This window comes from Microtus oregoni, unplaced genomic scaffold (assembly GCF_018167655.1).
Source record: "Microtus oregoni isolate MIOR12 unplaced genomic scaffold, Mior012 000098F_ref0000018, whole genome shotgun sequence".
NCBI classification, from domain to species: domain Eukaryota; kingdom Metazoa; phylum Chordata; class Mammalia; order Rodentia; family Cricetidae; genus Microtus; species Microtus oregoni.
The window spans coordinates 2166873-2188848 of record NW_024544711.1 but is presented as its reverse complement, the minus strand read 5'-3'; the positions used below and the strand labels follow the sequence as shown (position 1 = coordinate 2188848).

Genomic DNA, 21976 nt, shown 5'->3' with positions numbered 1-21976 from the left:
CAGAAAACCCCACCTTCCTTTGTTCTCAAAGTCCTCACCCACCTGAAACCTTGTCAGGAAGTCCTTCTTCAAGTCTAGCTTCCACCTCCACCAGGCCCAGCAGCTGTGGGGGGGGGGGGGGGCGGCGGCGCACTCCTCCAGCGGTAGGCTAGGCCTCACCGTTAGGTTAGCCTACAGGAGTACAGGGAGGGGCATGCAAATGACACCTCTTTCTGCCTGGCCGGTGGGGCCCTGCAATGATTTCCCCAGACACCCGGCTTCTGAGGTTCTAGACCACCTGGAGGCCAGAGCAGATGATGCCCTTCTTGAATTCAGGCTGGAATGGAAGGGGTCCAAGGACAGGGCACACAGAGGGCAGTCACATTCCAGAAACCTGGGAGGAAACTACCCCATGTGTGAGTAGCTGGGTGAGTTCACGCTCACTTGTGGCTGCCATGCAAAAAGACCCAGATAGACAGCCTGCCCAACAACGCAGGCTGCCTGACACTGAAAAGCTGGGGAGCAGTATGGCCAAAGTGGGTGACACCCCTAGTGGTCTAGGTCCCAAGGCCTGGGATGCAGACTTCCCATATAAACATGGTTCCATGCTGTTTCCAGGATGGCTCTCACCCTCCCCATACCCCACCCTCAGTCCAAAAGACTTCTCTTTTCCAAGAGACTCAACTCTAAGTATCCTCAGGGTACCCTTCTCTCAAGATAGTCCCACACAAACCCTAGCCCCAAGCCAGCCCTCCGAAAACCCAAGAAGCCAGCGGTGTATCAGGACACAAACATGCATTCAATTTTATTCACAAAACAGCCTGGTCTCCTAAAACAATACAAACAGCATGTTCCTCAGTAGGGAGCTGGCCACGGGTAGGGAGCCCCCTGGGCACCCACCCCTACCGGGAGGTAGGCGAGGGACCACGAAGAAGCCCTTTCTTCTGTTGCTGAGAGCAAGGCTGAGAAAAGAGGGTTTGTTTTCTCTAGGGGAAGTAGCCAGGACTGAGATGCGGGCTCCCCAGATCTTAGTGGATCAACAAATGAATAGAATCCTCATCTCTCCAAAATCTGTCACTGTTGGGGTAGGGGGTCCCAGCCAGGGGACAGTGGGTGCAACAAGGCTGGGCCTGGGACAGGAACTCCAGTCCCAGTGGGCTCTGGCTGTAGCTCTGCACACGTGGATGGATACAGAGGGGCTTCTACACGGTGCCATCAACATTCTCTTTATAAACGTGAGTGGATTCTCCAGGCAAACTATGCACTATTTCATGGTTGGAAAGAATCAAAGGAAGTTTAAAACGAGAGTGGAGTTAAACTGTGCTAAATTACAGTAGTGCTTATTAGTAACTAGATTGCAAAAGGTTACAGAAAATTTACATTCTCTACACAAAAACGGCATCTCCTGCACAGACAACATTGACACTGACACAGGAAGGAGACTGATTGTCCATTCTTTGCCCAGGAAGTCTCGGACCTTTGTAGATTTGCTTTACCTCTTTTGTTGTTCTTCTTCTGAAAAAGCAGTTAAATTTTTTCTTTTTATACTAGGGACGTGGAGATGTTAAAATGACAACAAAAAATATATATATATAAAAACAGGAATGAAATCTGTGAGAGAATATTTTTGGTTCTAAAGACGGGTGTATCCGTTTGTCTTCGCCCGAATCCCTTGCCGGAGACCACGCGAGCAGTGACATTGCACGGAGAGGGCAGCTTTGGGTTCCCGGCCGTCACTGAAACCACCGGAAGGCGGCTCCCGTCGGAAGCATCACCTTCTGGCGGGGCAGGAGACAAAAACAAGGAGAAAGTTCAGTCAGGGTCCCGGTGGACCTGGTGCAAGAAGCTCCCCGAGGCCGGCTCAATGGCGGAGGGACGAGCACGGAGGACGGGCAGTTACCCCGAAGAGTTCCTGTTATCCTGGCCAGGACAGGCCAGCCAAAGAAGGAGCCATGACCTGCTGGGCTACCCAAGGGCCCAGAGGCCTCCTGAGCCACTGCACTCAGAAGCCTTCTGGACCCCTTTTTCCCTTGGCCCAGAGCACCAGATGGCCATTCCTGGGGCCACAGCTGTGTCCTGTCACACGAGCCTGCACCGTGTCAGACTGTGTGTTGTACACGGGACTGTGATGGGGAGGCCAATATCTGGCGCTCAGTGAGCAGAGAGCGCTAGGATGAGAGGAGCAGGTGTACATGTGGGTGTCTACACTGGCGTGGGTGCAGTCAGAGAGGTGGCAAGAGGCCATGGCTAGGACACCATTACTATGGAATCAAGTCTACTTCCAAGAGGGGTGGGAACGAGTGGCAGGGACAGCAAACTGCAAAGTCGCTTTTGAACCCAGCTAGTTTACCTTATCTGGGGAGAGAGGGTCGACAGACCCCCGCAGCTATGCCAGGACCACAGTTAGGAATGAGCTGAGCTGTCTCTCCCCGTCTCCAGGCAGGGCAGCCAGCACTGAAGCTGTTCTATTTTGCATGTGCACTGTGTGTGTTGGGGGAGGGAGGGACAGGACTCTGGGAGGCAAGTCGTAGGGCTCACTCTCAAGGCCACAGGGTCCACAGACAGAACCTTTCGGATGGGGCTAACACACAACCAGAGTCTTGGGTTACTGCTTTAGAACATGTCTATGAGACAGAAACTTGGTACCTATGTGGAAATACCTGACCCAGGCCCTAGGAGGGGGCATCAGAGAACCAGGGCCTAACTGGGAATGCCAAGCCCCTACCTGCAAACCATGCCTTGCTGGCATCTCAGGATGTGGCTCTGCTTTTTAGGGCAGTGAACAGGTACCTTGCAGCCAGACCTTCAGGCCCTAGGACTGGCTGGATATGCCCCACACTTGCAGGCAGGAAAGGTGGGCTCCAGGACTTGGGGGTAGGTTTGGACTGCCAGACAAATGGGAGAGCCCGCACACCTCCCTCTACGGTGCTGTTACCTCCAAAGCAGCGGAAGGCTTCTTTTTGAGTTCCTCACACTTTCTGAATTTGCAAATCTGATGGCCAGTCTTTCGGTTCCTACAACTGCTGCACTGCTCGCAGTTGATGCGCCGCCGGCAGGGCGCACACATGCCGCAGCGTTTCCGCTTCTTCTTGCCTGAGCTGATGGCGGAAGCCAGCTCTCCCTGCATGGGGTACTCGGCCAGGCCGGCCATGTGCAGAGCACTCTCAGCCAGGAACACACCAGCTGGGGTCATGATGAAGAGGCCTGGGTTGATGGGGAACGCGCCCAGATAGGGGAAGTCGGACTGGCCGTTGAGGGCCTCGGCACCAGCCACAGCCTCCATGTCAGGCAGGCCAGCACCCGCCTCGCTCATCAGGGGCAGGTGTTCCTGCACCACGCGCTTTAGCATCTCCGTGGACTGTGCGAACTGCTGCAGCGTCAGCTGTCCCTCGGCTGCCAGCTCCGTGGCCCGCTCCGCCTTGCTCAGCAGGCTGGCCACAGCACCGCTTTTGTGCTTTGAGGTAGGGTTGCTTTTGTCCATGGCCATGGCCGCAGCCAGGTCATGACCATTGGCCAATAGGGAGGCTGCGGCTGCAGCTGCAGCTGCCTTGTCAGCAGACTCCCCCCCTATCATGCTTCCGCTGCCACCACTGCTACCAAAGGAAGAGTAGTGGGAGAGTGGGCGGGACCGACGCAGGCTCTTGTTGAGGGGTTCACTGATGATGCCACTCTTGTTCCTTCGCTCAGGGGGCGGGGCATCATCTGCTACTGAGGTTGGTGCGGTCGCAGCCACTGCGGTACTTTTGTCTGTTCCTCCTGCCTTTGGGCCACTGCCACTGCTGCTATTGGTGCTACTGTTGCCGCTGCTACTGCCACCGGTGTCCTGGGAGCCACCGCCGAGGCTCGACATGGTGGGGCCGAGGCCCAGACCCCACTGCTGGGAGAGCCTGCAAACTGCTGGGGGCTCACAGATGAGTGTGTAGCCCTGTTGCCCACAATCGAGATGTCTGGTGGGGCTCACTCAGGGCAGGCACATGGTCAGGTGTCCGCGTGGGAACGTCTGTACTCTGTTGGGAAAGGTGGGGACAAGGTCAGTAAACCCTCTTCCTTCAGGACCACTACCCATATTGCCATGGTAACAACCAGAAGCCCGATAAGGCATTAAGTGCCAAGCCGATCTTGGTGAAGAATTTATTTGGGCTATCTTAAGATTCAGCAGAACTCTACAAAGTGGTAGGGTAATCCTCTATTTCCCAGTCAGGGAGAACAAGGCTTATGAGAGCTACTAGCCCATAGATACACGGCCACTGAGAGGCACAGGGAGGTTGAGGCCCTGTGGAGATCTAGACCTAAGAGTGAAGGAAAGTGGCTGCTGGCCTTGGGGTAGGAGACCTGGAGAGGCTAACTCTGGAGGATTAATGACCTCCACGCTCTTTGGTCCCCACTCATCTAAAGAGAGAAGGAAAGATATTGACCACAACACCGGAATGCTTGTTTGGAGATTGCAGGTAAAGGATCCAGGCTCCTCTGTTTAATCCAAAGTCTGACAGAGTACAGCACCCTTGTCTGAAGGAACATCCACCCTTCTACAAAGCAAGGGAGAAGCACAGAGCCTGAAGTGCCCCTCTTGCAAGAGTGGGAAGACATGCATAAATTCCACACACTCCCTTCTCTGTTCCCAAACCACAGCCATCACCTCAGCCCCTGCTGTGCCCTGGCCTGGCTTCCAGGGGTGCAGTGAAAACCCAGAGGGCTGGGATAGAGAAGGTGGAGGCAAGTGAGAGCCTGTCCTCTGGCTGTCTCCACAGTTCTGAGGCCCAGGGCCTTTCCCAGGACAGGGGCTTCTGAACTCCAGCCTTGAGCAGGGCATGTGAGTGGCCAATGCCCCTGTCACAGGTACAGATGGGAGCGGGGTGGCGATTTCCTCCTGGGTCCTGGCTCTCTGGTATCCCTTCCCTGTAGCCCCCTTCAGTCTGGCATCCCAAGTGGAGGAGTGAGAGCATAAGGCCCAGCCCCTGAGCAGCTGGTGGCTCAAGGGGCAGTGGAACATCTGGCAAACCCCACCCTGCCCTGGGCTTGAGAGTTGGGAACACATCAGATCTTTGTCCCCGGACAACCCCATCACACCCACCAGGCTGCCCTGGATACTCAGCCTGGACCAGGTCATGTAGTCCGACTGTCTGCTCCAGGGCTGCCAACAAGTAGCCACAAGGAGTGGTCAGTGCACCCAACTGCAGTGCTCCAGGGGAGGCAACTGAAGCCTCACTCTGTAAGCAGGTCCTCCTCAGATCTCCATGGAGCTGAATCCACCCGGACAATCCCAGGAAGGCATGGTCAGAGGTCAGGGCCGTAAGGAGACCATTCTGAGGATTTTGTGCTATCTCACCTCCAATGGGTCAGCCTAAATCACCTTTCCAGGTCTTCTTCCTTAGAGACCAGTGACCTCAGGTGTGCAGAGAGACGGGTGTGCTGATGGACAAGAGTGAGAAAGCACCAAGCCACCTCTTCTAGCTCTTGCTCATTGAACTCAACTTCCTTGCCCAGGGCCACAACCCAGCAGCCCAACTACAGAGACAGGGAAGAAGGTCTATGGGCTAGAGTGACAGGAGAAAAGCCCGTGTGTCCCCCGCCTCTAAGGCCCGCTGGCCGGTGGCAGAAATCGATAGTCGCATTAACGCTGCTCTTGCTTGCTCAGGCTCTCCCTCCCTCCCTCCCTCCACCAGCTCCAGGAGCTGGCGCTGCGTGCAGGGCCGGCAGGTCAATTAGAAGTCAGCTCCCTTCAACACTGCAAGCAGCATGGTTCAGGGCTGGTGCTACTTGCTCAGGCTGAGCTCCTGCTTTTGTCCCCATCCCCAGTCTTTGTATGTTGCGAACAGGCCTTGTGTTCCGTTCATCTCTGGTCCCCTCCTAGAATTTTCCTCATCTCTCACTTCGGTTCTCCCAGGAACCACCTGCTCTCAGTCCCTCAGGTCCTAAGGCATACTGAGCTTGGGACAGAAAACGTGATATGTCACCGAACAGGTGCTGCAGGCAGAACACTGTGGTCTGTCAACCCTGGAAACTGAAGGTGGGGGAGGGAGGATATGGACGGGGCCTGGTCACAGGGGCGACAGCCCTCAGACAGCAGATATGCAAAACTAGTCTTCGTGGCTTAGGCCTAGTCCCCAAGCTGCTTCTATACCTGCCTTTGTGGCTGTGTTATCCCTTTCAGACCTAGGGAAAGGCTGATGTCCTCCCTGGTCCCTATGGACCCCTGACTACAGGCCCCCATCTAACCTACTCACAGGAGGAGAAAACAGAAGGGACGTTTTCCTAGGCCCCGGCCTTTTACAGCAGGGCACACAGCAACCCCTCCCAGGCCAGGAAGGGCCTGGCAATACCCAGGCAGCAGGGGAAGAGAGCTGGGGTTGCGTTGAAGCGGAGCGGGAATGAGCGGGAGGGAAAGCTGGCGGGCAGGCAGGCGGCAGCGGCGGGCGCATCCATCATCCGCCCTGCCAGGAACGCATCCAGCCCCCAAAAAGAAATACTGCGCCTGAGGAGGGGACAACAAAGGGCTCCGTTTCATCAGCAATGCGGAGCCAGCGCCCCACCGCCCTGCCAGCCGCGGTCAGCCCACAAAGGACCCCTTTGTCCAGGCAGGAGCCCGACGGCCTGGAGCTGGGACCAGGGGCTGACGGGTGGGGATAGGGCCTAGGGGCGAAGGAACCAGTCCCGAGAGCTGGGCCTGAGAGGGAGACAGGTGGTTAAGGTCAGAGAACACTGACAATAGAACTCAGGAATAGGTCAGAGACTCGGTGGGATGCAGCAGAGTCGTGATTGGAGGTCAGAGGGTTTTATTAGGGGATCAGGGATGGGAATGACAGAGCCCATCATAGAGGGAGGAGCCCAAGAGTGAGAATCGGGGACACCTGATGAGGCCATGTCTAACCTGAGCTCTGGAAGAAGAGATGGAAGGAGGGCCTGCGGTCACAGCAGGCCATGGAGGTTGAGACCTTGGCTGTTGGAAGGGAAGTCAGAGATGAGAGCATCTGCTAGCACAGGGGTTACTCCTGTCTCTACCCTCTGCAGGCACAGACCTTGCTCTCTTCAAACTCAACTAGTGTTTAACGATGAACCCCTCGCTAGCTGCTCACACTTATTGAGCAACTTCTGTGCTGCAGTGTGTGTGTGCTTCATGTTAGGATAGTAACCATGAGACAGGAACTTCTAACCGGCTTCAGAGATGAAGAGAACAAGGTTCACAAAAGTTCAGGCTGCTGGCTTGATGTCAACAGCTAGTGCCTCGCAGTGGTAGAACTTGAACCCAGAGCTAAATGCTGGTCACCTGCTCTCTGACCGCCTTTGTTCTATTTGGGCAATAACAGAACAGCCCAAGGCAAAGCAGCCCAGTTATACTACTGCCCTCCCACCAAATTGTTACCATGCCTGTCACCTCTTCGTGGTCAGGGGTGAGCTGTCACCGGCCCCCAGGGGAGTGCCCCACCTGGAAGCTTAGAGATACACATGCGGGAACTCAACTCAGAATGCTAGGCCAGTGACATCATAATGCCAGCTGGCAATGAGGTCACCGGAGGTAGTGGCAGTGGCCTCACCCCACCCTCGGCCCCAGAAGGGACTGACTGCATGGGGGAGGAGTTTACATCTTGGGAGGGGCTGATGCTGTGTTCCTAGGAGGCCTGCAGCTAGATCTTGTGCATGTTTAGTAGTACCCCCTTCCCTGCTTATGCCAGTAGTGGCTCCATGCACTGCTACTGCGGAGGAAGGGGCAGGGAGGTCACAGACCGGGAGCACAGGGGACCTGAGTGAGGCTGGAGGGCCTGCTCGGAGGAAGAGGCTGCCAAGGAAATAGCGAAGGATAGGGAGAAGCTACCAGAGGACATACAGCTAAAAGCCTTAGGAAGAGCTGGGTGGAAGCAGGTGCCAGGTATGGCTGAGTTTTTGCAGGGTCCCAGCTGGACAGAGAGAGCCTTGAGATCAGGGACAGGACCTTACAGTATAATTCAATGTCTCTTCCGGGGAGGAAGCCTCCGACAACCCCGGCCTCCTGGGTGCTGAGGTTACAAGTGTTAGCCACCATTCCTGTCACTGGTTCGATGATTTTTTTTAGACCGATCCAAGTACCATCCTGCCTGAGGGCAGGTTTCCCAGGGTGTCAGGCCTCCTGCACTAACCCCAGGGCTCTGGCTAAGCACAGTTCAGCATGGCTTTGTGGGACTAGCTCTGCAGAGCACACAGACTGGCTTACTACTTCTACCTACCTGGGGTATAGAGGAGAGCAGCGCTGAAGAATAGTATAAGGACAGACAGACAGACAGACATGTTGGCAGAGAGCCCAGACCACGGGTTCCAGGGACTGAACTGAGCTGACCCACTCATGCTGAGGAGGGGGTTCTGTCTCTGAGCTTCATAATTCAGTCTGGGAAGTTCACAGAGGTTGGGAGCCCTCTTGGGCCCAAGAGACACAGGTGTGCTGATCTTGGTGGCAGGAAGCGCAGCTACAGCCTGAGGTCATCAGGACATACACCCAGAATGGAGGGACAGATCTGTATGGCCATTATAACCACCCAGGGACCTAGAAATTGGCTGGGGTGAGACACACCCTTGACACCACTAGGGGATTTTCAGTAAGACTTAACATTCCCAGACAGTACAAAACAAAACAACACACACACACAAACACAAAACAAAAAAGGAAGCAGGGTTTGATGGCACACACCTGTAATCAGCACTTGAGACAGAGGCAGGTGGATATATGAATTTGGGGCCAGCCTGGTCTACACAGAGCTGCATGGCAGCCAAGGCTACAAAGTGAGACCTGCCCCTCCTGTGGCAGTCAGATCTGTGACTTAAACGTTCAGCTTCAGATAAACAAAGCTCTGAACAAAGCGACAAGGCCTGTTCTTGCCTATAGAATTCCCTAGACTACCTCCGAGGACCTTTCTTACTTTTTTTTTGGTTTTTCGAGACAGGGTTTCCTCTGTAGCTTTAGGAGCCTGTCCTGGAACTAGCTCTTGTAGACCAGGCTAACCTCGAACTCACAGAGATCCACCTGCCTCTGCCTCCTGAGTGCTGGGATTAAAGGCATGCACCACCACCGCCGGGCTGCGAGGACCTTCTTGGAATGGCACAGAGGCCCTGGCCAGAGGTGTGCTTTGACCTGGCTCCAGGCAGTGAAACACAGACTTCCTCTCTCAGAACCTCCCCTAGGTTCCTACCCCAAAGGCAGCAAAGGCACAGGAATGCCCTTCCTCATTTTGTGACTTCAGCACATGGGACCCCACGGACCAAAGCTAATATGGGCTTAGTCTTTCTTCTGCATGCTTCAGCGCCTACACTCCTCATAGACACCCCGTGTATTGCCCTACCGAGGGTAGGCAAATGGTCAGCGGGCTAGGATGGACAAAATGACACTCTCCCCTGGGGTGTCATTGAATCTTGAACTAAATGTTTCACAGAGTGATGCCTGCAGACACCCACCTGAGACCTTAGCCCACATCCCTGCTTAGCCCCTCTACCCTGATGAGTTTCAGCACAGGACAGGCAGAGAAAGCCAAAGGTGTGCACTGGAGTCCTAAGGTCTGAGCTGTGGCTCTGATCTGGCCTTCCTCCCCATGGACTTTGAACTAGCCCCTTCCCTACATAGAGCATCCATTTCCTATCTGTAGAATAGAAACTTATTCTATTTCGTATGTATGTATGAGTACCTACGTGTGAGCATATGCACTGTGTGCACTTCTGCTGACCAAGAAGATGGTGCCAGGAACCAATCCTGGGTCCTCTGCAAAAGCAGCCAGTGCTCTTAACCACTGAACCACCTCTCCAGCCCTGGAGAAGGTTCGTGATCTCACTCTCAATGCTCCTGGGCTTGAATGGGAAGAGGACAGATACACAAGAGGTCTGGAGAGCTGTCTCCCCATCAGCTACCCACAGAGGGTTAGTGACCTAGAGGTCGACAGGAGGCCAGAGCTGGTGACAGGATTTGCAGGCGGGAAAGGCTCTGAGGAAGCCACAGAGGGAATTTGGCTTCTGGGGACAAGAAGCTAAAGAAGTCTCCTTCAGCTCTGGTGGCCTAAGGCACTGTGCTAAGCATTTTCCTGTACTTTGTTTTTGTTGTTGCTGTTTTGAGACAGGTCTCTCCTCTAGCTCTAGAGACCTGCCTGCTTCTGCTTCCCAATACTGGGGTAATAGGCGTGTGCCACCACACCCAGCCCCTGTAGTTTATTATTAGGTTCTCACTACATCCGTTTAGCTGGTGTGAAATACCTGCCTAGGGTTACAAGGTCAGTAGATGGCAGAGTCAGGGTTTGAACCCGTGTCTCCAGGCTTGGCTTTCCAATACTGGCCAGGGGCTTCAAGGCACATGGAGGTTTTGGAGAAGGCTCAGTTCCCAGGAGTCGTTCTGGTGGCTTTGGGGCTCTAGGCATCTCACACCAAGCACCACTGCCAGGATAGCTCCAGCTAGATCCCAAGCTCAGGCAAAGTCAAGGTAAGGGGCTACGGGTGGGCCGGACGGGCCTGGCTGGGCAAGAGCTCCGGGCATTCCGGCAGCCTCCGCAGGAAGCAGAACGGGGACGGAAACCGACTCTTGCTGCCTCCCCCAGAATCCTGTGGGCAGCCCAGTCAGGCTGCACAGAGGCCTTCTTTGTGCTGGCCCCAACCCGCCACCCGGCTGGCCCAGGGTTTTGAGTTTCCTGGGGGGTGGGGGGTGTCCTGCAACCGCTAAGCCTCCAGCTTCTCCCCCTCCCAGGGACAACCACAGCAGTTCACAGCTGGAGGAGGAAGTGAGCGGACGGATGGCTGTGGCTGCCCCAGAAACTCTAGGGGATCTGGACCAGGCCCACATCCTACTCACACCCCCAGACCCCCATATTTACAGACCCTAAACTAGAGGCCGGCACCTAAACGGGCATAGTCCCCACCCGTCCTGCTGGAAGCCCCCCACCCTACTGCACCAGGGTGCTCTCGGGCCAGGCGGGTGGGGCAGTGCATCTGCCAAACCACCCCTTTCCCAGCTCTGGACATACAGGACACACCGAGCAGAGGCCTCTTCTTAACGTTTCAGGGGACCAAAGCCAAACCTGGGAGGAAGGGAGTGTGACAGAGTGTGTATCCTGAGGAGGGGGCTATGTGGTCACCAGGGGAAGCATGTCAGACATTTATGCTGGGAGCCTGTGTCTGGAGGGCTGTGGGTGTGCCCAGGCGCAGATGAACTCCAAGGCCAACCCTTGTGAACTGGAGCGCTACTGTGCACACAGTTATACACCAACAAAGGTGGGAGTACCTGGACCCTAAGCTCCCAGTGCGCAAGGCGGCGGGGTGTGTGTTCCACACCTCTGAACACACAGCCACCAGCGTTGTGTGCAAGTAGAGCATTAACTATGGTGGGTGCCTGTCTGCAGGTTCTTCAGGTCTGTGTGTTAACCTGTCTTAGCCGTTGAGAGGGCAGTGTGCGCGCTGTGAGCCTTGGCGGGGCCTAAGTGTGCCAGGCTGGTGCAGATGGGAACTGGTGCGGGCTGCTAGGGCCCCTATGGAAACAGGAAGCTGCCCACAGGTGTGCCTGGGGTGGGTGGGGGCTGGGTGGCACCCAGGTTCAGTTTGTCCCTCTGAGAAACTAATTCACTGTTTTGGCAGAGATGCTCAGCCATGAGGGAGGCACCTGTCTGCCGTTCCAGGTCCAACAGCTCTGGTCAGCTTCTAGCCACCTGCCCGCCTGCCTGGCCTGAGCTTTGTAAAAACTGGAAAACAAAAGCCCCGAGACCGCAGGCCCTCCCTGCAGAGGCGTAGGGGAGGAAGGCAAGAGGCAGGAGACTGAGGGGGGGGAGGGAAGGAGGGAGGTGTCGTTGCAACCCCGGAACACAAAAATAATGAGGCGAGAGGGGCCGTGGGGCCAAGCTGGCTGGTTCCGGAGTCGCTATCTGACCTTGACAGATGCCACAGCTGGGCGCCTGGAGAGGAGCCGCAGCCACCCCGGCCACTGTGCTGCAGTCTGCCCCCCAACTCCTCCCAGGCCAGGGTCGATCGAGGCTCTTACAGGCCAACCATGGGCAGAAGGGAGAGAGCCTTGGGTGACTGGGGGAGACCCGAGCCCTCAGGTGTGGCTGAGTGTGAGCAGCACAGAACGTGTCACCGCTGCAGCTTAGCTGTGTGTCTGAGTGTGTGTGGACGTGAAGCAGAGGATGACTCGTAGGTGTGACAGGGACAAAGACAGTGCTTGGACGCGTATGTCCTTGGGGTCACACAGGACAGGAGGGATGGGCACTGATCACACCCCTACCCTTTTCCAGAGACACAGCTGTCCTGGTCAACACAAGCAAGGTTGGGACCAGGGCTGGGGTGGGAGACAAAGAGATCGGCATCCCCAAGCCCGTCTCTTGCAGAGGGGGGAAAGGCACCCCATGCCTCTTTCTGGGCACTCTTCCCCCACTGGAGCCGGTGTGTCCCTCAGCATGCAGCAATGGGTATAGAGCTGGGCACTGCCCTTCGGGGGTTGGCAGCAAGGGGCTGGGGTGTAAACTGCAGCAGGGGACGCTGGGCTAGAGGTGGATTAGCAATTCCGAGCACTGGCTGCATAATTAAAAAATCATTAAGGCAGGCAGGCGGGCTGAGCTGAGTGTGAGCTCACGCTTGGAGCAGGCGGGGACACAGCCACAGCGCTCCCCCTCAAAGTGCTTCCCCGAGGAAAAATCCCACCTGCTAATATAATTATGGAAAAACACAAGCACGGAAATTCTGTTTCAGCAAACAGTGTGCCTGAGTGCCCAGGGCCTGCACGGCCCCCAGCACAGCTAGCAGGACTTAAGACTGGCACTTCTGGTTCACTGCAGTGAGGTAGGTCCTGCTGGATCCAGACTCTGACCCTCCACCTGCCTGCTTCCCCAAACCCAAGATTTTGCACAGGGTCACTGCTGCCAGTCCTGGCAGTGTTGACAGGCACTGGGTAGCCCTACTCATCAACGCAACAACCCACAAGCTCAACTGCCAGCCACTCCCCTGTCCCCAGCTTGCCCTTCATCAATTTCTTCCCAGCCCCTCTGGTTTGCAGTGTGGACCCCAGGCTCCACAACACAGTGCACCCTGGGCTTGCTTGGGTTAAGCCAGGCAGGCAGCCATTCAGCCTGGGAAAGGCGGCCAGCTTTGGGGCACATGCCCCAGAAGGGCAGGCTGAGCCGCCATCACCTCGGGCCTGGAGCGGGCAGCGCAGGAGGGAGCCGGGCCTAATTAGTCGGCCTAGGAGGATGGGGCGGGCGCCAGGCGGCTGCCCAGAGCAGCGCAGGCACGTCCGTGAGCGGCCAGGAGGTGGTGGCGCCCGGAGACGGCCTGGAAAGGCAAGGCTGGGGCCAAGGAGATTCCACAGCGAGCAGAACTGCCACCCCTCACTCCTCCATGCCACCAGGCGCGGCAATTAGAGGCTTTCAAAGTTTGTCCTTAATTGGTTTCATTTTTGCCTCATAAATGATTCATGGCCCCAGAGGTCTGGGAGGCGGAGGGAGTGGCAGGGGAAATTTGGGGAGGCTTTCGCCTGGGGCCAGTCCCTCTACCTGAGACTGGGAGAGAAGTCTAAACCCAGTACAGTGGAGAAGGACTGGGGAAGCATTTGGCGGATGGGATCCTGCAGCAAAAATTAAATACCCAGGCCCTCTCTTTGGAGCACTAATTAGGAGCTGCAACATCTCTTCTGTGGACTCGGCTCTAAGTCCAGGCATAGGCACAGCAGCTGCTGGGGCCCAGGAAGAATGAATAACGCCAAGATAACAACCTAACAGCATCAATGGTAATAGCTGTGGACGTGTAAGATCGTTTTAACTGGCAACAGCCAGGGGCTCTTTAACCACCCCCTGCCCCAACACCAGAGGGTGAAGAAGTACTAAAGATCCCTGCGTTCAAAGAAACCGAAGCCCAGCAAGATTAGAACCTCTCACTCCCAAGCTCTCAGGGCTCAAGTGGCCTTGACCTCGCGGGGCTTTGGCACACACATAAAATAGGAACAGAGAAGCCCAAAGTGTCTATGGAGTACTGGGTCCTAGGATACCGGAAGATGCTATGGACACCATCCTTTGGGAGCTCCCAGTCCCCGGGAGACACGGTGACATTTAACAGTTTATACAGAACTTCTGCACAGATCCCATAGGCTAACATGGCGGGTGGTAGCGGGTCTTGGAGCAAGTGGGGACCTCTTTCCCTCTGGCTAGCCCGCAGGATGCTCAGGGAAGGGATGTGGCCCATTTAACCCAAGCCTGGGATCAGAACTCTTAAGAAACTTAGAACTACAAATCACACCAGACTGACAAGAGATGAAAATGGCTACTGAATGAATACACGGCTTAGAGATGTTTTCCTTCCACCCGAGACGGGTCTTATGACATCTCAGAGCTCACTATGCAGGCCAGGCTGGTCTCAAACCCAAGAGACCTGCTGGGACGAAAGCACTATGCCCAGCATGATTTTAAAGATTTGGAGTGTGTGTGTGCATGCGTGCGTGCACCCTTGGAGGCCAGAGGGTTTGGATCCCTTGGGCCTGGAGTTATACAGGTGGTTGTTAGCTGATATGGGCCCTGAGAATTGAACCCAGGTCTTCTGGAAGAGAGAGGAATGCCCCTAATTACAGAGCCATCTCTCAACACTAAAGTCACTGCAGGCCCCTAGAAATTCTAGAAATGAAGGAGTACATACCAGGCTAACCACCTCCCGGGTTCAGGACTGTGGCCTAGTTGCTTGGTCTGGGACCCCTTCCAGCTCACAGACATCATCTCCTCTTGCACCATGCATACCAGGTTCTGCTCCAAAACTCTGCGTGCGTGCGTGCGCATGTGTTCGTGTGTGAGCAGCAGAGCCCCGGAGGACTCCCTGCTCCCCCACTTAGCCTGCCTCTAGGAGGCAGAGAAAACACTTCTGGCTGATTACACCTGTCTAGACCCTTCCACAGCTTTCAGAATATGCAACCAGATGAGGGAAGTAAGGCTTAGGGAGAACAAGGGGCTCGCCCAAGATTATACAGCTCGGGGGTACACTCCGGTAATAGGGGCAGGGCAAGGAGTATCCTCAATTTCTCACATGTCCCATCCCTGATCATTCTCTTTTCCAGGCAAAGAGGCCCCACATGTCCTCAGAAACTAGAATTCAGTCCAACCGAAGCATGTGGTCAGTGGCCTGACAGGAGACCTGAAGATGTAGGGAGATTTCTATTATGGCGCGCACAGGGCTGCCGGCCGCCTGGCTCATTCCAACTGTGTCCTTTGACAAGTAGATGGGACAGCAGCAGAAAGTAAAATGGCATTGGGGTGACAGGCTGTGGGGGGGAGGTGACTTTGTTCTGCGTACTACTCACCCACTCTCCCAGGACAGGTGCTGAGGTATTCATTCCTTGGGACAAGACTAGGCTAGTCTCTGCTCTATCTTGCTGGAGTTCTAGCTTAACATTCTGGTTACTAGATGGTACAACCATGCCACTCTTGGAGGAAGTGGACACTTGTGGAACTGAGATCGGTGTCCCATGGAAGCAGACAAAGGCCACTACTGCACAGACAAGCGGGAGTCCTTAGGACAGAGTTACCCTCAGCAGCCCAGGGACCCACCATGGGCCAGGACACAAGTGCCCTTTGCTCCCATCCACCTACCTGTCACAGGGCTGTCTAGTGGGGTCACTGGGGTCCCTTTTCCCAGCTTGCCCAGCAAGCTGCATGTCTCCAGTGGGTCAGCACTGACGTAAGCAAGGCCAGCCGGGCGTGGAGCTTGCCACCTCCGGAACCACCAATTAATTAACTTTTTCAAATTAATTTCCCAAGCAAAATTCCATAATTACATCTGTCTCCATCAGCCTCCTAGCTGGGAAAGGAAGAGAATGACCCCACGCTGAGGTAGAACCCAGGGTAAGGATGGCCATGACAACCTGGAGCCAGGTTGAAAAGGACACAGGCTTTGGTTTCATTGTAACAGGGAGTTTGCCTGCTGTCCTTACAAAAACTGTTCTGAGAAGGGAGGAACTAAGGCCAGAGACCCTCACCAAAAGTGAAGGGTTCTCAGAGACCCGTGTCCTGCTGAGTTCATCCTGCTGCTGCCACCCCCACCTCCACCTCAGTGCCCCAAACATAGCAGGTCTTGGCCCAGTAGCAGCACAGGCTCCATGAGGCTGAGAAGGCGGCTGCGGTCTAATTTCCCAAAGGGGCTGAGATTAATTAGCTCACACACAGGCGCAGAGAGGGAGAGAGGAGTGTGGGAGCAGGGGCGGGTGGCGTCAGGCAAGGAAGGAGCTGGCTGGCGTTCCCCGCCACCCAACCGACAGGCAGTCAGGCAGCCTTGACAGCCTGGGCGCTCTGAAGGTCAGTGGCCAAGCCGGCTGAGCCAGCAGACTGGCACCATACCCTTCCCAGAATCCTCAAGATCAAGGCTGGAGGGACAGAAACCAGGGCTGGGGGAGGGAGCTGAGTTACCACCAATTATGAGAGTCTAGCAAGGTACTCTGTTAACACCATCTTGTTCAGCTTCACGGGGGCCCAAAGACAAGGGCTCTCCCACTTCACAGGTAGGGATACTGAGGCTCTGACAAGGGTAGTGACTGGCCGAGGCCACCCAAGCTTGGGCAGCAAAGGTGAAGGTTTTTATAAATATTGGTTGGCCAATGCTAGAGTCCACTCTGCTGCCCCAGGTCTCTTTGACAACATGAGGAAAGCAGCAGCTCTGGAAACTGAGGTGGCACAGGGCACCCGAGAGGGTCTTCCGCTTCAAAATGGGCAGGAAGAGTCAGGCCTTTCAGAGGAACACCGACCAAAAGCAGGAAATGATCTGAGGTGGGGACCAGGTCAACCTAACTTAGGGAAGCTTTAGGGAGCCCCCAATGGTCATGTGGAGTCTGGGGCACTGTTTGGTTAAGTGGTAAACCAAACAAGAGGATGGGGGACAGGGTCGTGTTTTCATGACTGCCCCTGTATACACAAATGGAAATGTTTGCTTAAAGGACCTCGCGACCACTCTCTGAGTTTCCCAGAGAAAAGGACCCCCTAGGTGGTTCAAGTGTAGTGCTGACATTTCTCAGAACCTGTCAGCAGGGACACCCTGTGGGGGTGCACACTCTACTTAGGTCCAAAGGGTCACCAGCAAGCATTACTCGATACCTGTGATTCTGAGGCGGAGAAGGGTACCTCCTCTTGAAGGCACAAGTACAGGCTGGGCTTAGGAGTCAGGATTCCTGACCCTGTTCTGTCTAGATCTAGTCTGGGAGATCCCAGATAAGCGGCTGAGGCTTGCTGAGCTCAAACCCTAGTCTGGAATACAGCAAATCACAGGCCCAACGCCCTGGGGCCTGCAGACCACATACCTGAAGTCCTGATATGGGGCCGCCTTGTTATTTTTGCAGCTATCACTTGCTCAGGCCATGGGTATTGGATGACCAAGGCCCTAGACTTCCTCTGAGCTGCCAATTCCCTCATACCTATCTTCTGCTCCTCCCACCCCAGCAGTTCCTGTCCTCTACCTGCAAACCCCAGGAGATAGATAAGCATGTGGTTTAGTCTGAAAGTTACTAGGAGGGCAGTACCAGCTGGCTGGGCCCATGCCTCTTTTGACCACAGGGAAAGCCCACCTACACTTATGGTCACCCTTTCCATGCCCACCCTATGCTGGCACTTCTATATCAGTGGTTGTGGGACTACAGCCTCATGTTCTCCTGCTCTGAACCCAACCCTCACGTCCCCGCCTCCGGCCACTCAGCTGCCTTCATCTGAGGAGAGCTCCAGACAGGGCCTGTGTCCAAGGCAATCTAAGGATGTTTCTTGAGGAGTGCAACCTCCAGAAAAGTGCTAGCTTTTGGAGGAGCAGACGGGCTCACTGGCCCCAGCATGGCTCAATGGAGCCAGGCATGAGCTGTGTTCGCGACCTTAGCTCTCGCGTCACTAAAGCTTTAATACACAGATGGGACTTGGTTTGTGTTATAGATGACAAAGATGAAGCCAGGAAACTTGGCAGGCTAGGTGTGGTGGTGCACACCTTTAACCCCGGGTCTTGGGAAGCAGAAGTAGGCAGATCTCTGTGAGTTTGGGGACAGCCTGGTCTACATACTTGAGTTCAAGACCAGCCAAGATCTCAAGAAAAACAAAACAAATAAAGCTGGGACATGACACCGCACATATTAGCCAAAATCCAAGCCTCCAGCTTAGGGAGAAATCCAGTTCTCTAGGTGATCACTGCTGCTGTTTCTTCTCAGACTTATATAGACCATCCAATATAGAGGAGACTGGGAGGTGGGAGCCTGCTGCACCCCAAATGATTTGTAGAAGTACTGGACAGTGGTGTCGATGCCCTCATGATTACTAGGCCACATCCACCCAAGCTCAATTCTCTCACTTCTCGTATGGAAAATGGTTGTCTCTAGTTCTATGTGGGAGGGACGGCAAGCTCTGGCCCCAACGGAGCTAAGGCTTAGACACCACCGCAGGCACACTGCCAACCTCACAGCCCAGGCCCTCTTGTCAGCCCAGTACCATGCAGACTAAGAGGTGTGGCTAAATACCAAATCTCGGAGTGCTAGCAGGGGGAGCACCGTATGAAGAGTCTTAGGAACCCAGGGGACAGAGTAAAGTGAATGCCAGGATAGCAGAAGGACAGACTCTCTGGACACAGCTCACTGTGCCAGGTGTCCTTCCTCCACCAGCTCCTGGGATGCTCCCATCTCTCACAGACCCCACTGTGAATGGGGAGAGAGCTGGCCACTCAGTGCTCCTGGAAAAATGGGTTTTCCACAGCACTCCTTCTCCAGCCTTTCCTCCTCCCAGCTGTTTTGCCTCTTTTCCTAGCCTACCTCTCCTGGTATCTTCGGCTTGAGCTGCAGCTCTCTATGATGAGGGTAACTGGACCCCCGAATAGGACCACAGCAGCCTAATGATGGAGAGAGCACTCCTTCACCCCTACCTCACAGACTCGGAAGACAACAGGACCTAGGGGAGGTCTTCCCCACCCCCCCACCCCCACCCTGAGACAGAGTTTCTCTGAAGCTTGGGAGCCTGTCCTGGAACTGGCTTTTGTAGACCAGGCTGGCCTTGAACTCACAGAGATCCACCAGCCTCTGCCTCCCGAGTGCTGGGATTAAAGGCCTCGAGTGTAAGCCTCAACAGGGATGAGCAGTCTTGTGTGTGTGCAGGTGTACGGAACAGGCAATGCTGCTGGTGGTCTTGGTTTAGCCCTGCAGCCTCAGAAAGGTGTGAGCCAGGCCTACAGACCACTGCCTGAGCCTGAACGGCATGCATGTGCACCAGAACTGACCAGGACTGGGTGTTACTGAGCTCCCCACACATATGTAACTGAGTCTGGAGCATGTGTGGCTGTGGGTCATGCTGAGGCACGCGGCATTAGGTGTGCTGAAGCTGTACACACCATGTCCCTGGCTGTGTTGTGTGTGTCTGCCTGCTGCTGGGGATGGGGTGACTCACGTCTCCTGAGCTAATCTCGCCACCCGCCCGCCCAGCTCACCCTGCTCTGCTGGGCTCATGGCCGCCAGCACAAGAGTGGGGAGGAGGCGCGGGCAGGCGCGCGGCGGGGAGGCTGGCTTGATAAATAACCTGCTGCTTCCCCAGGCCTCTGAGAAGGGGAGGGCTGCATCAGCAGAGGAGCTGGAGAGGGAGGCCAGAGAGGCGTTCTTGGCCCCCCAGGCTTTGGCTGCCCTGGCCCCCACGGTCCAGTCTCCGGCTGCGGTTCCTGTTTCATAGAAACCTGATCTGGGAAAAGCCTATCGGGTCATCTTGCCTGCCCTGCAGGGTCGCCAGGCCCAGGCAAGCTGCCCCTCAGGGAAAAAGCCCACAGCCTGGCTGCCCAAGCCGTGGGTGGGTGGGTGATAGGATATTTCTGTCCAGACTAAATGCAGCTTCAGGCCTCTGTCTCTGCACTAACAGCTGCTCCCAGAGGCTACGCAGCGATGACTAAATTTAGTCCCACCCCACCCCAGCAAACCCCAAAGCTCACCTCTTCTCATTGGCTCCACCCCCATGGGGACAGAGGGTAGGATAGATGGGAAGGCAGTCACCTTGGGCCAGTGAATGCTTCTCTGGGTCTTAGTTGTGAAAAAAAAAAAATCAAGTATTTACTCAGCTCTGGGCTCCATCCTGCCTTGCAGGATTTATTGAGGAGATTTCACAAAAGCAACTAAGTTGGGGTCTTAGCACAGTGGTTACAAAGCCTGAGAGGTTCCTTCCCCATAATATAAACTTTAAGCTTCTAAAGACTACTCCCCAATCTGCCTTTTCCTTGCTCAGACTGGGCAATACTAATCTCTTCCAATCTACCCAACCGGACTTTGGCGAGAAGACAAGTTGTGCCAGGCTGTGTGTGTGTGTGTGTGTGTGTGTGTGTGTGTGTGAGAGAGAGAGAGAGAGAGAGAGAGAGAGAGAGAGAGAGAGCGAGCGTGCTATTTCCTGGAGGCGACAGTCGGGCACAACCCAAATTCCTGTCTGGATCTTAACTTCAGCTGGAGAGCCTTTCCCATCTTGGACCCTGGATAGGATCAGCACATCACCAAACCCACACTGCTCTGGTATTGGGGTGGGGGGGTCAGTCATCGCCACAGGGTTCAGCAGGCCGGGAGGCAGCTCCCCTCTGCCCACCCGCTGCTTCCCCCAGCCCCACAAGCACTGAATTCCCCACGTGCCTGTCTGTCTCTGACAGCTCCTGCAAAATACTTGGCTGAGCAGGCGCCCGCTGTTCTGAGCCCGCTGTGCCTCCTCCCCATCTTCCCAGGGGGTTCTGCAGACGTAGCCAGGGATGGGAAGAGACCAGAGCCTACAGTCTGGTGGACAGTTGGGGAAAAGAAAGGGCAGGAGAGACCAGTGTCAATTCTCACAACATTAACCCCAGTCCCCGGCCCTGGCCATGGGAGACAGGGAGGCTACTTCAAGCAAGCCAGTCTGTTTGGGTGGCAACTGCCTACATCCCTACTGCCTCCCCAACATCCCAGGAGGCCCTTCCAGGGGTTTCCCATTCTCCTGGGCCAACGAAAGAGCACCTGCCAGCCCCCCACCCCCACCCCAGGTAGTAGCTCAGGACAGAGCTGAGGGCATCAGAAGCTTTGAAATCTGGATGAGGGCCCAACCCCTCTTGGCAGTCATAGCCCCCCTTACAGAGCATGGAAGGGTGCGTTCCAGCTCTCCTGCAGTGAGAGGCACACCCACCCAGCTGCCAGGCTGGGATGACTCCATGTAGACCTGAGGGGGGCCAGAGGGAGGCCAAGTCTGCCCCCTACTGCCTCCCATCCAGCTCCCTGGGTCTTCCTGGGAGGGCAGCTGGGATTTTCCTCTAGCCACAGCCTAGCTGCCAAGCTCCTTCTACTCTCCCTGTGACCCAGTCACCCCCCTCCCTGCCATTTCTGCTGCCAAGAATCCCCTTCTCCCTGGGATATGTGCCACTTGACTTAAGAGTCCCCAGCACCCAACACATATCCAGTGGAGATGCTGACTTGGCCCTTGTGGGATAACATGTGCTCCATTTTACAGATGGACATACCGGTCAGGAGGGGCTCCTCCCACCTAGCGGGAGGGGCAGGTTTACCATCCAATCTCATCCTGAAAGATATTCAGGAGTGGGGGGAGTCGGGGGGGGGGAGGGACATGCCTTTAATCCCAGCACTTGGGAGGCAGAGGCAGGTGGGTCTCTGTGAGTTCGAGGCCAGCCTGGTCTGCAAGAGCTAGTTCCAGGACAAGCTCCAAAGCTCCAAAGAAACCCTGTCTCGAAAAACAAAACAAACAGAGAGAGAGAGAGAGAGAGAGAGAGAGAGAAAGAAAGAGAGAGAGAATCCTCCCTTATCTACCCCATAAACCTACATTTTCTGCTCAGGAACCCTGTCACCTCTTCCCCAGGCTGCTGGGGAGCCCAGAGTAAACTCCAAGGAATCCTCTCAGTGCTGGAAGGCCTTCTGGACCACGCTGCCACCTAACAGTGCCCGTTGTTGCTGTGAACCATACTGTGGGACACAGTCTCCTCTCCCCATTGCACAGATGGAGTTGCTGAGGACCCCAGGGGAGGGGAGCTGCAGGCAGTCATGAGTCAGAGGGGGAGCTGGGAAGCCGCCCGGCCCTGCCTG

The 21976-nt window shown here is 55.5% G+C and overlaps 1 protein-coding gene across 3 annotated transcripts in view; it reads right to left on the bottom strand.

Moving 5' to 3' along the window:
* Positions 1-759: 759 nt before the first annotated feature.
* Positions 760-21976, bottom strand: part of LOC121443026 (CXXC-type zinc finger protein 5) — a 31126-nt gene continuing 9909 nt past the window's right edge. For all 3 annotated transcript variants that reach the window (XM_041644710.1, XM_041644711.1, XM_041644712.1), the window contains exons 2-3: positions 2915-3986; positions 760-1757 (exon numbers count right to left, since the gene is read on the bottom strand). In XM_041644710.1, the coding sequence (XP_041500644.1) occupies positions 1713-1757; positions 2915-3829 (960 nt within the window). In that variant the 5' untranslated portion in view covers positions 3830-3986 and the 3' untranslated portion in view covers positions 760-1712. The remainder of the gene's footprint in view (positions 1758-2914; positions 3987-21976) is intronic.